The sequence below is a fragment of the Lathyrus oleraceus genome, chromosome 7 (genome assembly GCF_024323335.1).
Source record: "Lathyrus oleraceus cultivar Zhongwan6 chromosome 7, CAAS_Psat_ZW6_1.0, whole genome shotgun sequence".
NCBI classification, from domain to species: domain Eukaryota; kingdom Viridiplantae; phylum Streptophyta; class Magnoliopsida; order Fabales; family Fabaceae; genus Lathyrus; species Lathyrus oleraceus.
This window is the reverse complement of record NC_066585.1, coordinates 380,598,794-380,612,544: the sequence shown is the minus strand read 5'-3', so window position 1 is coordinate 380,612,544 and position 13,751 is coordinate 380,598,794. Positions and strand designations below refer to the sequence as shown.

General features: G+C 35.0%; 1 protein-coding gene across 1 annotated transcript; it reads left to right on the top strand.

The window, feature by feature from the left end:
* The first annotated feature begins 4,904 nt into the window (after positions 1-4,904).
* LOC127100652 (embryogenesis-associated protein EMB8) lies at positions 4,905-8,110 on the top strand. Its single transcript, XM_051037897.1, has 6 exons — positions 4,905-5,361; positions 5,457-5,585; positions 5,803-6,175; positions 6,259-6,353; positions 6,799-6,852; positions 7,650-8,110. Exons 1-6 carry the CDS (start codon positions 4,936-4,938, stop codon positions 7,854-7,856), a joined length of 1,284 nt encoding a protein of 427 aa, XP_050893854.1. The 5' UTR covers positions 4,905-4,935; the 3' UTR covers positions 7,857-8,110.
* Positions 8,111-13,751: the final 5,641 nt, after the last annotated feature.

Below are 13,751 nucleotides of genomic sequence, written 5' to 3'. Positions count from 1 at the left end.
CTCAACAACAACCAGAAATCGAAGCTCAAACTGAAGACCTAAACACACTTGGTCAAATTCAACTCAACCTGAAGCTGAATCTAAACAAGGTCTTCTAGACCAAACCAACACTACTGACTCTAAACTTTATTCAGAACATACATCTGATTCCCATCCTCAACAAGAAATCTCTGACCCACAATCCCCTCGACCAAAAGCCACCCTAGACCAAACTGTCCCAGAACCACAATTTGACCCTCATCCTCAACCATCTGATACAGATAATGTGTCTGGTACTGGCACAATACCTATTTCTTTCTTAGAATAAATGACATCACCTATCCTCTAACTCCTTCCACAAACCTTAAATCCAAACCCTCCACCAAATATCAAAATCCACATGGAAGAGTTTAAAACTGTTTTCTATGATAGGATACAAGAATTGGTTGATGAGAAACTCACTACATCTGACCTAGTTGCTTATGTTGGTAAGTGGGATTCTCTCAGAACCTATGTGAACTTTTTTCTGCAAAACCTAAAGTCCTTAACTTCTGAGACTATTGCTTCCACCATTCAAAGGAATAAGCAATTATAGGAGAAACTGGCTGTAGTGGCTGATAAGCAAGACAAGATGGGTTCTCATCTTCAGTCTATGGTTTCCAAGAAAGATGCTATGGGGTCGGACATCAAATTCGTCTAGGAGATTTTTAAGAAAATATCCTAGTCTTTAGGCTTAACACCCTTCATTGTCCTTTATTGCTAAACTTCTTAGAATTTTTTTATGCAATATGACAACTCTTTTGTTTGGATTAAAATTATATTTCTTCGGTATATTTTTATATTTCCTTATTATTTGTTATTATTTGTTGATTACAAAGGGGGGGGGGGGAGGGTATTGGAAGTCTCTTACTTGTGTATTTGAGCATTGAAAGTCTCTTGCTTTATGCTTAAGCAATTGTAATTAGTTTGGTTATTGTAAAAATCTCTTGCAAGTACAAGGGGACTGGATTACTCTCGATTTGTGAGAGGAACCAGGATAAATGCTCGTGTATCTCATTCTTTACTCCCTGCCTCTGATCTATTCTTATCCACTGTTAATCACTTACCTCTGATTTATATTCTAAACCTTGTGTTCAGAATCTGATAAGATATTTTCAGAAAAGAAAGAAATAGCTAACAAAATTCAATCCCCCAATCTATTTTTGTTTTTCTCACCTTTAGATTTTTCAATTGACGGTTTTTCAAATTGGAAGAAAAAGGAAAGGTTGAATATACATGTTGGAAACTTTAACAGTGCTCACAATCAAGCTTGGAGAAGTTGTGAGTCCTTAATGAATCAAAAACAACATATTAAAGTTGCTATCAGTAAACAACCAGACTTAATGAAAATAGAATATAGGATTCATTTGACTTCAATAATTGATTGTATTTGATACTTATTGAAGGAATGATTGGCATCTCGCAAACATGATGAGTCAGTTAATTCAAAAAATCAAGGTAATTTTCTTGAGCTTGTACATTTAGTTTCCAAACATGATAAAGAGTTTGACGTGATTCTAAAAAATATTCGTGGAAATATTAAATTAGGTCACCTTCTATTTAAAAGGATATTGTGATAGCTGTAGCTTGTGAGGCCACACAAATTATTGTTGACGATGTTAGAGATGATTTCTTTGCCATTTTAATTGACGAATCTCTAGATACATCAACTAAGGACCCAATGTTTGTTATTTTGCGTTATGTGCATAAAAGGAAAGTGCCATTGAGCGGTTTCTTGGTCCTGTTCATGTTACAAATACAAGTGCTATGTATTTACAATTAGCATTGGAGTCATTATTTGTAACATATCATTTAAGTTTGTCAAGAGTGTGTGGACAAGTTTATGATGGAGGTAGTAATATGTAATGTGAATTTAATGTTCTAAAAAGTTTGATCTTGAAAGAAAATAGTTCCACATTCCATGTTCATTGTTTTGCTCACTAAATTCAATTAACACGCCAAAAATCAAGTTGATATTGGTTGTTTTTTTAGTTTGGTTAACAATGTATCTAATCTTGTTGGAGGTTCATGTAAACACCGAGAGATTCTTAGAGAAAGTCAAATGCTTAAAGTTCAAAAAGCTTTGCATATTGGTGAAATTTTTAGCGGTTCTGGCTTGAATCGAGAAAGTATGCTGAAACGAGTCGGAGATACAAGACGGGGCTCACATTATGGTACATTTTTAAGAAAATATCCTAGTCTTTAGGCTTAACACCCTTCATTGTCCTTTATTGCTAAACTTCTTAGAATTTTTTTATGCAATATGACAACTCTTTTGTTTGGATTAAAATTATATTTCTTCGGTATATTTTTATATTTCCTTATTATTTGTTATTATTTGTTGATTACAAAGGGGGGGGGGGAGGGTATTGGAAGTCTCTTACTTGTGTATTTGAGCATTGAAAGTCTCTTGCTTTATGCTTAAGCAATTGTAATTAGTTTGGTTATTGTAAAAATCTCTTGCAAGTACAAGGGGACTGGATTACTCTCGATTTGTGAGAGGAACCAGGATAAATGCTCGTGTATCTCATTCTTTACTCCCTGCCTCTGATCTATTCTTATCCACTGTTAATCACTTACCTCTGATTTATATTCTAAACCTTGTGTTCAGAATCTGATAAGATATTTTCAGAAAAGAAAGAAATAGCTAACAAAATTCAATCCCCCAATCTATTTTGTTTTTCTCACCTTTAGATTTTTCAATTGACGGTTTTTCAAATTGGAAGAAAAAGGAAAGGTTGAATATACATGTTGGAAACTTTAACAGTGCTCACAATCAAGCTTGGAGAAGTTGTGAGTCCTTAATGAATCAAAAACAACATATTAAAGTTGCTATCAGTAAACAACCAGACTTAATGAAAATAGAATATAGGATTCATTTGACTTCAATAATTGATTGTATTTGATACTTATTGAAGGAATGATTGGCATCTCGCAAACATGATGAGTCAGTTAATTCAAAAAATCAAGGTAATTTTCTTGAGCTTGTACATTTAGTTTCCAAACATGATAAAGAGTTTGACGTGATTCTAAAAAATATTCGTGGAAATATTAAATTAGGTCACCTTCTATTTAAAAGGATATTGTGATAGCTGTAGCTTGTGAGGCCACACAAATTATTGTTGACGATGTTAGAGATGATTTCTTTGCCATTTTAATTGACGAATCTCTAGATACATCAACTAAGGACCCAATGTTTGTTATTTTGCGTTATGTGCATAAAAGGAAAGTGCCATTGAGCGGTTTCTTGGTCCTGTTCATGTTACAAATACAAGTGCTATGTATTTACAATTAGCATTGGAGTCATTATTTGTAACATATCATTTAAGTTTGTCAAGAGTGTGTGGACAAGTTTATGATGGAGGTAGTAATATGTAATGTGAATTTAATGTTCTAAAAAGTTTGATCTTGAAAGAAAATAGTTCCACATTCCATGTTCATTGTTTTGCTCACTAAATTCAATTAACACGCCAAAAATCAAGTTGATATTGGTTGTTTTTTTAGTTTGGTTAACAATGTATCTAATCTTGTTGGAGGTTCATGTAAACACCGAGAGATTCTTAGAGAAAGTCAAATGCTTAAAGTTCAAAAAGCTTTGCATATTGGTGAAATTTTTAGCGGTTCTGGCTTGAATCGAGAAAGTATGCTGAAACGAGTCGGAGATACAAGACGGGGCTCACATTATGGTACACTACTTAGATTATCTCTTTGTCTATTTCAGTGATTGATGTCCTTGAATTTATTGAGAAAAATGGCTCATCATCATATCAACAAAATGAAGGATGTCATTTATTAAAATTTATACAATCTTTTGAATTTATTTTTAACTTGCACGTGATGAAAAATATATTTAGAATTACTAATGATTCATCTCAAGTATTGCAAAGAAGTGATCAAGATATTGTAAATTTCATATCATTGGTCTGAGTTTGCAATGAGAGATTATAAAGTTTGAGAGATAATGGTTGACATAGTTTACTAAATGAAGTATCATTATTTTGTGAGAAGCAAAATATTAGCATTCAAAATATGGATGATGCACTCATTACATAAGGAAGATCGAAGCGTAAAGCTAAAAAAATTCAAATCTACATCGTTTTCAAGTTAAGTTATTTTATGAAGTGATTAATAGACAACTTTAAAAGCTTAACAATAGATTTATCGATGTGAACATTGAGTTGCTTCTTTGTGTAGCAAACTTAAATCTAAGAGATTCATTTTTTTGCATTTGATAAGGAGAAGTTGATTCGCTTGGCTAAGTTGTATCCATATGAATTTTCTCATGTAGAGCTTAGGGTGATTGATAAGTCAGCTTGAGACTTTTATCATAGATCTTCGTTATGATGATCAATTTTCGAAGTTAATGGAATCACCGATCTTTCTAAAATGTTAGTGAAAATTAGAAAACATATTATGTATCCAGTGATAGATTTACTTGTGAGGTTAACTTCGATTTCACCTGTGACAACTACAACGGTTGAAAATCTTTCTCTACTATGAATTTTGTGAAGAATGATTTGCACAATCGTATGGAAGATGAGTGGTTGAAGTGTGACATATTTGATAATGCTAACAATAAAAAAAATATTAAACATTTTCAAAATATGAAAACTCGTAGGGGACAATTATAAGCTCTTATATATTTTTATTTTTTTTCGTTATAGTATGTATTTCAAAACAATTTGAAGTATTTTTTCTTTAGTCAAAATATATCTATTATTTTTTAGCCCCATTAGAAACCTCAATATTTAAAAAAAAAATCTTAAAATTGTTAGTGATTTTTTTATTATTTAAGTAATGGGTAGAAATAAAAGAAACCATTTACGATGAAACCGAATAGAGCATTTAATTGGAATTGTGATGAAAATCATAAATAAGAGGAATTTTAAAAGTTGAATGTGGACTTAAATACACAGGATGCCTAACAAAAGAATATCCGTATTGAGTACTAGTGGAATGGGTGTAGCAAAAGCAAGGTCGTTGGTGGGACCCACACAGTTTCCTCTTGTTTCCTCTTCATACAAGAATGCAGTAATCAAATCCTTTCACTCCTCCGTCAACGTCAGAATGTCCGCCGAGCATCCGTCGCTAGAAATAATGGGAGGCGCACGTGACCGTTTCCTCCCATTTCTGACTCAAGTCAGTCGACCATACAAACCTTTCCCCTTGCTCGCTTGGAACTGCCACGTCGAAACCATCTTCGCCGCGTTTTTCCGAGCAACCCCAGACGTGAAGCTCCGGCGTGAGTGCCTGAGAACTGAAGATGGCGGATCCGTCGCTCTCGATTGGGTTTCTGGTGACGACCGACGCTTGCCTCCTCACGCTCCACTTGTCATTTTGCTAGTTCGTTCCTTCCTTGGTTTACACTTATTATTAGTCAAATTCATTTTGCAACCAGCAAAATATTTATTCATTTTGTTTGTTTAATGAATGCGCAGCCAGGCTTAACTGGAGGTAGTGAGGATTCTTATGTTAGACACATGTTAGTTAGAGCTGCAAGTAAAGGCTGGCGTGTTGTTGTCTTCAATAGTCGTGGATGTGGAGATAGTCCCGTCACTACTCCTCAGGTCAATTCATTTTCTTCTTGTTTCTTTCTGCTAATCTATTCGCCTTCCTTTTTCCTAATAATATGTTCTGTTTCTGCTATTCTATTCACCTTCCTTTTTACTAATAATATGTTTTGTTTCTGCAGTTCTATTCACCTTCCTTTTTACTACTAATATGTTTTGTTTCTGCAGTTCTATTCACATTCCTTTTTACTACTAATATGTTTTGTTTCTGCAGTTCTATTCAGCTTCCTTTTTAGGAGATATGCGCCAAGTTGTTTCCCATGTCTCTGCAAGATACCCCAAGGCTAATTTATATGCAGTTGGTTGGTCACTTGGTGCAAATATTCTTGTCCGTTACTTGGGTCAGGAATCACACAATTCTCCTCTTTCTGGCGCTGTATCTTTGTGCAATCCATTCAATTTGGTTCTCTCAGATCAAGACTTTCGAAAGGGCTTTAACAAAATCTATGACAAGGCTCTTTCTAAGGCTCTCCGCCACATTTTTCGCAAACATGCTTTACTCTTTCAAGATATTGGTGGCCAATATAACATTCCACTAGTCGCCAATGCTAAGTCTGTTAGGGAATTTGATGAGGGACTCACCCGTGGTTCGTCCTCATACTGACTAACTTACATCCTAATTTTCACCTATTATCTCCTCATATATTGATTCTTCTATGAGACTTTGCAGTTTCTTTTGGATTCAACTCTGTCGATGAATACTACTTTAATTCAAGCAGTTCAGATTCCATTAAACATGTTCAAACACCTTTGCTCTGCATCCAGGTACAAAATGTTTCTCTTCATATCTACTTGCATAAACTTGAGAAAAGTGCAATAAGACTTTTAATCTGGCTAAGCCCTATCTGAATCTTTTCAATTTTCATGATATATAAATTGTTGAGTTCAATTTAATCAAACGGTGATAATGATAAAACCAAAATACCTGAATTCTACATGGTTGCCCTATGCTATTTAAAAGGATTGGCAATGATTTCATTCTCGCGTATGCTATTTGTGCTGCTTAAGAGACTGAGTTTAAATGGGCTAATGGAAGAAGAAAGTGTATTGAATTATATATGAAGTAAAGCTCCGGATGGGACTAATATTATTTAGTTCTTACTTGTTACCCAACTGATAATAGCCTGAATCTATGGAACTTATTAGAATTTTGCACTTTCTATTGTATAAAAAACTATAATATTTACTCTCAACCCTTCCTTTTTTCCAGGCAGCCAATGATCCCATTGCTCCTTCTAGGGGAATTCCTCGTGGAGATATCAAGGTATGCGATATTTTAAATCAAGGAATATAGTCTTATCATTCTCGACATGGTATAGATAAGATGATACATGATTTCGTAACTGTACTCTTATTGTGTATCGATATCATATTCATCCTTCTCTAGAAATTTGTAAAACAAAATTTCCATTTTTGAAATTGAAATACTTACAACACTATTTTTATTACTTTTTGTTTTAAGCCATCCTCTGTTATATTTACCAAATACAAGCATGTTATCACTCTTTTTCAACCATCACATTTTCATGAGTACCAAGCACACTCTTACGGTTGGACATTGTGATTTCATCACTGACAACTGATTCAGTGGATTATTTTATGGTACCTCACTCGGTTGATGAGATAGGTTTTGGTTCATGGCAATCATGTTATGATGCAGTCACTGCAGTTATAATCTTGTAGTTGTTGTTGGATAAACATTAGCCGACCCATATTCAACATCAGCAATTCAGATTTAATACATGGAGTCAGAATGTGAGCTGTCTGATCTTCATATAACAATTGTGATCATATGAAGATAGTTACTTACCAACAGTTTCATCTTATGTCAAAGATGAACTAACTATTGATGCGTGTTGACTAACTAAGCTATGATTCTGCTAATTCTCTCCTGTGTCTATCTATATTTTAGTAGGGTTAGTCTTTTTTTCTTTTTCTGAAATGTTAGTTTCATCTCCTCTAACCCTCAGATCAAACTAATCGAACTATTCAACCTCGAAAGTTAGTCTTTGTTCATTTGTATTATTCTATATTCAAGAAAAATCCTTCTTATTATGTCAGGAAAATCCAAACTGCTTGTTAGTAGTGACATCTAAAGGGGGTCACTTGGGATGGGTTGCTGGCGATGAAGCTCCACTTGGAGCCCCTTGGACTGATCATTTGGTAATTGATTTCCTTCAATATCTGGAGACAGAAGCAGCCAAAGCCCCACAAACTGGTAGCAATCCTGGAGATAATAAACAGACTTTGCATCACCTTCAAGTGTAGTGTAGTAGAGTGTGACACTTATATTTCATCACCTCATCAAGATCATTCTGCAGTCCACAAACAGAACATTCTAGAATATTCCTAGTCCCGGGAGTGGCAACATCCGGAAGCAATTACACTCTCCCTCTGAATTCCATTTGATGAATATCTATAGATAGTATATAGTAATTTATAATTAATCTGTACTGTAATACTTTAATTGGTACATTATTTTGTAATTTACTTTGTATTTTTAAATTTTTTTGTCATCGAAATCATTGTTATTTTATTGGTACATTTTTAAAATGATTTTATTTCCACTTTCTAGTTACTGGATTTCTAGTCATCCTATATATATATATATATATATATATATATATATAATATATATATATATATATATATATATATATATATATATATATATATATATATATATATATTATATATATATATATATATATATATATATATATATATTTTCACAAAATTATATTTCCAAAATGCCACCTTTTGAAAAAAAAAAAAAGTCCACAATTGCCACAGCACCATCCATCCTAGAAGTGCAGTTGCGGTGCGCCACCTGAGATGGAGTATTTTTTTTTAATTTCTAAAATATTGTTAATTGATTAAAAGTATTTTTTAATATTAAATAATAATTAAAATATTATATTTAACATAAATTAATTTAAAAAAAATTAATAAATTAAATACTTTTTTTACGTAATATTTTTAATAAATATTTAATATTAATTAAAAATTATTATTTAATATAAATTTGAATAGGTTTTTTTAACAACTTAAATAAATTGTTATATAATATTTTTAATAAATATTAAATATTAAATAAAAAAATTAATATTTAATATGATTTATTGTATAATATATTTCGTACTTAAATGTATAATATATTTTTTCCCGTCCAAACAATTTTTCAGTACAATTTTTCCCCGCCTAAATAATATTATAATATTATTTTTTCATTCCATTATGTTTCCTATAAATAGAGGTGGCTAAGACAGATGAAGATATAATTTGTCTCTAATAATTGTTCCACATATTCGCGAATCTTGTCTGTGTGTTGTATTGTTTTTTTTTAAATCGATAAGCACATGAGGGATTTCTTTGAATCCACAATGGAAATTCAGACAATTGGTTTCTGCCATCAACGCTAGTTTTGGACAGCTGGGCAGTCCGATTCGACGTGTTAGAGAAATTGAATATTATCGTCCTTACATAAATCTGACGGATGCTAGTCCAGATGGTACATATATGCATTATTGAGATCGTGTAGAAAATGATATGGATGTTAGTTGTATGTTTTCTGCACATAGTGGAGAAGTTAGCCGAGGCGTTGAAGATCCAATTGTTTTAGCTGTTGTCGTTTAATAGGATAATATGATAAAAGGTGTTGGAGTGATTAGCTGTTATAACGTGTTGGAATAGTTGTTGTGTTTTATCTTTATTTGAAGTTGTTATTATGTTGTCACCTTTCATGTGTTGTAGACGGAGATGTTACGCTCTAAATAAAAGTTGTTGTTGAAAAAGAAAATACACGAAATATAACGACGATTGAATAGACTAAAACTTCAGACATAACTAAGTAGAAGGGCTAGGCCTGTTTGGACATTTTCTGCGCATATGGCCGATTTCTTGACAAATATCACACCTCCTTTTTTCTTTTTCAACGTTGTCCGTTTCAGTTCTAATCCGACAACTGTTTGGGCGACCTTTCTTTTTTCTCCGCATGCTCTCATTGTGGCAAAGCGTGTCACCTTCATATTGCGGCCAAGTTATTTCAGTCGGGATCCTGAGGAAGTTCTCTTCACAGACCTTAAATACGTTTACAACTTTGAACACATCAACTACATGCACATAATAGCCTTGTCTTATGCTTGAACACACTGCAATAACATGTGAGAAAGGGACATGAAACGTTTGGAATCTTCCACACTCACACGTCAGATTCCTAAGGTCGACGTTGTAATGGGTAGTCGGTCTGCCGTCATTATGATGCACAGTTTCTTGGACCAGGAAGCAGAACCTCTAACGATCAAATTGCATAATCGTGTGGCTATTTGTTTTGATTACCTCTACCTCAGTTCCCTTCATGCAGTTATCAGTGTACAGTCGGCTAGAACCCTTTTAGTCAGTTCATGTCCTCTTTTCCCAAACAGTGTGCCCAATCAATAATATGCTGATTTTACCAAAGCAGTAATAGGTAAGTTGCATGTGGCTTTTAAAACTTAGTTCATTGATTCAGCAAGGTTGATAGTCATATGACCATATCGTTTCCCTCCATCGAATGATCTCGTCCATTTTTCTCTTGGAATATTGTCTACCCATTGTAACGCTTCTATGTTAACTTTATGTATCTCTCCCCTGTAGTATTCATATGTTGCCTCATTTAATGCATATCCTGTGTATGAAAATGAAAAATAATTAGTATATAGAAGTTACTGTTAGATATCTTAACAAAGATATGTTTAGGAAAATACCCATGTTAACAACTTTTTCTCGAAGTTCCTTGTCTCTGAATTCCCTCATAAAATTTTATGCTATATGTCTGATGCAATAGACATGTGATGAGGGAGGGTTTTTCCAGCCATTATCCGGGTTATTATAGGAACTCTTTATTGACTCATGTCGATCTGATATCAAACATAGGTTGGGTTGTGGTGTAACATGCAATCATTCGTATCATGCCCGGGGCTATCGGAGTGATAGGCACACCTGGCGTTGGGATTATAACGAGGAGAAGTAGTGTTGGGTTTTGCAGGAGGATCTCTGAGGGTAATTAAATTTACTTTTAGCATACCCTGCAGTGCTTGTGCTAAAGTCATATTGATCTTCGTAAACTGCCTTCTTCCCGGGTTAATGTGCCTCACAGATTTCTTGTCCTTTTTCTTCTTGAGCAAGAGAGTCTTCAGTTCCTCCTGCCCCTTGGATAAGTTCAAGATCATCTCCTGGAGTTGAGCATTCTGAGCCTGGAGATCTTTGACAGTTTGTTCGAGGTCCATTTTTCTGTTTGAAGGAAAACCGTGAGAATACTGATCCTTTTAGAGTACCTGTTATGCAATGTCATGTTATGCTATGCAATGTATGAAATGTTTTCAAGGATTTTTGGAATTTAATTTTGCATAAACTACCAAAAAAGAAAGCCACTTTTATTAATAATATTTGATTAATATTCATTATAATAAGAAGTAAAATACAATAAAAGCTCAGGTCTCCCAGGGACGACTTCTTTTTGGGCGAAGATATGTATTGAGTCTTCGTTCCTCATTAAGCTGGCCGGTGAGCTCTAACACCTTCTTCCTTGTAGCACAGAACTGGGCTTCAAAAGTATCCCTTTCCTCTCTCAACTGGATCCAGGACTTCTTTAACTCTTCAACATCGGTAGGCATATCTGGATAAGGAACGATCTGAGGAGTACCTCCTTCAGCTTCTGGTTCAACAATCAGTGGTCCGACTGCCAGATATGGCATGACAAGTTCACGAGCTCTTGTGCGGACCCATCTGAGATAAGGTTCCATAGGAATAGAGTTTTTCTGTCCTAAAGTACTTCTTTTCACCATGCCCCAAGCTCGCACAAATCTTTGACGGAGACCTTGGGAATCGTTATCATAGTCAAACACCGTGCCTTGTATAATTATTTCATGTGGACCATCTCTTCGAGCACAACCAAACTGACGTAGGGCTAAAGCAGGATTATAAGTAATACCCCCTCTTATCCCCATGAGTGGTACATTAGGGAATTCTCCATAACGGTCAATGATGATATTGTTTTCTTTGAAATGAGGACACCAACGGATGTCTGAGTGGGAGAGCGACATTATCCTTTGAGACCATCTCAAACTTTGCTCATTCTTCAAGACTGACTGAGGAAGGTGCGAAATAAACCACCTGGATAATAAAGGTATGCAGCACATGAGAGTCCCTTGCCTCTTCATAGTACGAGTGTGAAGGGAATGCAGAATGTCGCCGAGCAAGGTAGGCACAGGGTTACGAGCGAGAAATATCTGAATAGCATTCATATCTATGAATTGATCTGGATTAGGGAATAACACCAAACCATAGATTAGTAATGCTAGAATCTCCTCGAAAGCATGGACATTCATGACTTTTAAGAATTCTCGGGCCTTATTCATCAGAAATTTGGCAAGTAAACCCTTAACTCCACTTCTTGTTACCCAATCAGCTTCAATATCTGACTTTGTCATGTGTAAAGCTGCGGCAACTTTTTCGGACCTCGGAATCTTTTCTAAACCACTGAAAGGTATTTGATCAAGAATAGGTATCCCAAGCAGCTGGGAAAATTCTTCTAATGTGGGCACCAACTGATAATCTGGGAATGTGAAGCAATGATGTTTAGGATCGAAGAACTGGAATAGGACTCTCATCATATCTTCTTTGAAACCAGTGGTAACCAAATCGAGGAGAGAACCATGCTTTTTGACGAACTGAGCCTGATCAGGAAGTTCTGACACTAAATCCTTGAGTTGAGGAGAGATGACTACAAAATTTATCCGGATAGTCTTCCTGGGAGCCATAGCCTTACAAAATAGAGCCAAGTTAAATCCCTAAGTCCTCGAAGTGATTAGTGCAATGTCATAATGTTATGATGTTATGATGTTATGATGTTATGATGTTATGATATTATGATATTAAACAAATAACAAGCATAAGCAAGTCATACAACAATCATTCCTAGGTTTTAAGGCTTGCATGAGTTCCATAGGTAAGTACCCTCCCCACTGAAGTTTGGTGGGTTCAACCTGTCTTAGAATAGTAACCGGGTTCTAGAAGGATCTCAAATCATTGACCTTTCCTTAAGTCCACTTCAGTGCAACACCAAGTGGTTGACCGAAGCTTCCCTAAAGTCCAATCTCAAAGAGTGTAGTATCGAGTCTCAACCAACTCCAGTCGGAACCGAAGCCAGTTATCTCACTACTTTCTAATGGCCAGGATGAGTCAATTAGGGTTCTAAAGGTCTGGTTAATGCTTTTATGGCACCACGCGAATGCCAAATATTTCCTCAACTAACATGAGGAACATCAGGACATCCAAAGTGCCACATTAACCGTAGCCATCATTTTGACCATTCCAGTATACGCCGGACAGTCGCGATGATCTCTTGCTACTTACCTAAGGTACACTAGATCCGGGTGTAGGATCTTTCCCTCAAGCATAACATACCCAAGCAATCCCTTAAAAATAAATCAGACAAATTGAATAAGTGATCTTGTTTTTAAGGTAACCTCTCTTTTTATATCATCCCCAGCAGAGTCGCCAGTTCTGTCATACGGTGAACTGGACTTTTTGTGGTTTTAATCGCAATGTCGCGGTTAGCAAGAGTCGCCACCGACTTTTCTTTTATCCAATAAGGAAAGGTGGAAAAGAACAGGAAAGACCTTAATTTAGATTTTGGGTTCGGGAGGTACATTATACAAAGGGAAGGTGTTAGCACCCTTTGTATCCATGGTTATCCATGGGCTCTTAATTGCTCGATCACTTATATTATTTTTGTCTAAAAAAGTGTTTGTGAATTGTTTGGAAAATTGTTTTGAAAAGAGAATTTAACTTTGTAATGATTCTTGTATGAATGTATACAAAGTGGTTATCCCGTTTTAGTTTTGAAAATTGTTTAGAAAAATATAACTCGGTAATGATTCTAGTATGAATGTATACCAAGTGGTGATTTTCTAAAGGCATTTTGAAAGGTGTGAGGTGCAAAAAATGTTTTAAGTTGTGAGCCAGCAATTAAGAGTTATACCGACCCAAGGTCTTTACGGGCATTTCCTATCCTTATGAGGGTAAAACTGTCCTTATTATTGAGAAATAAGTAGTTTTATCCTTTGGATGTAAAAGGGTCATCGTATGGTCATCGATTGGTCATTGAAGGCAACAGTTATG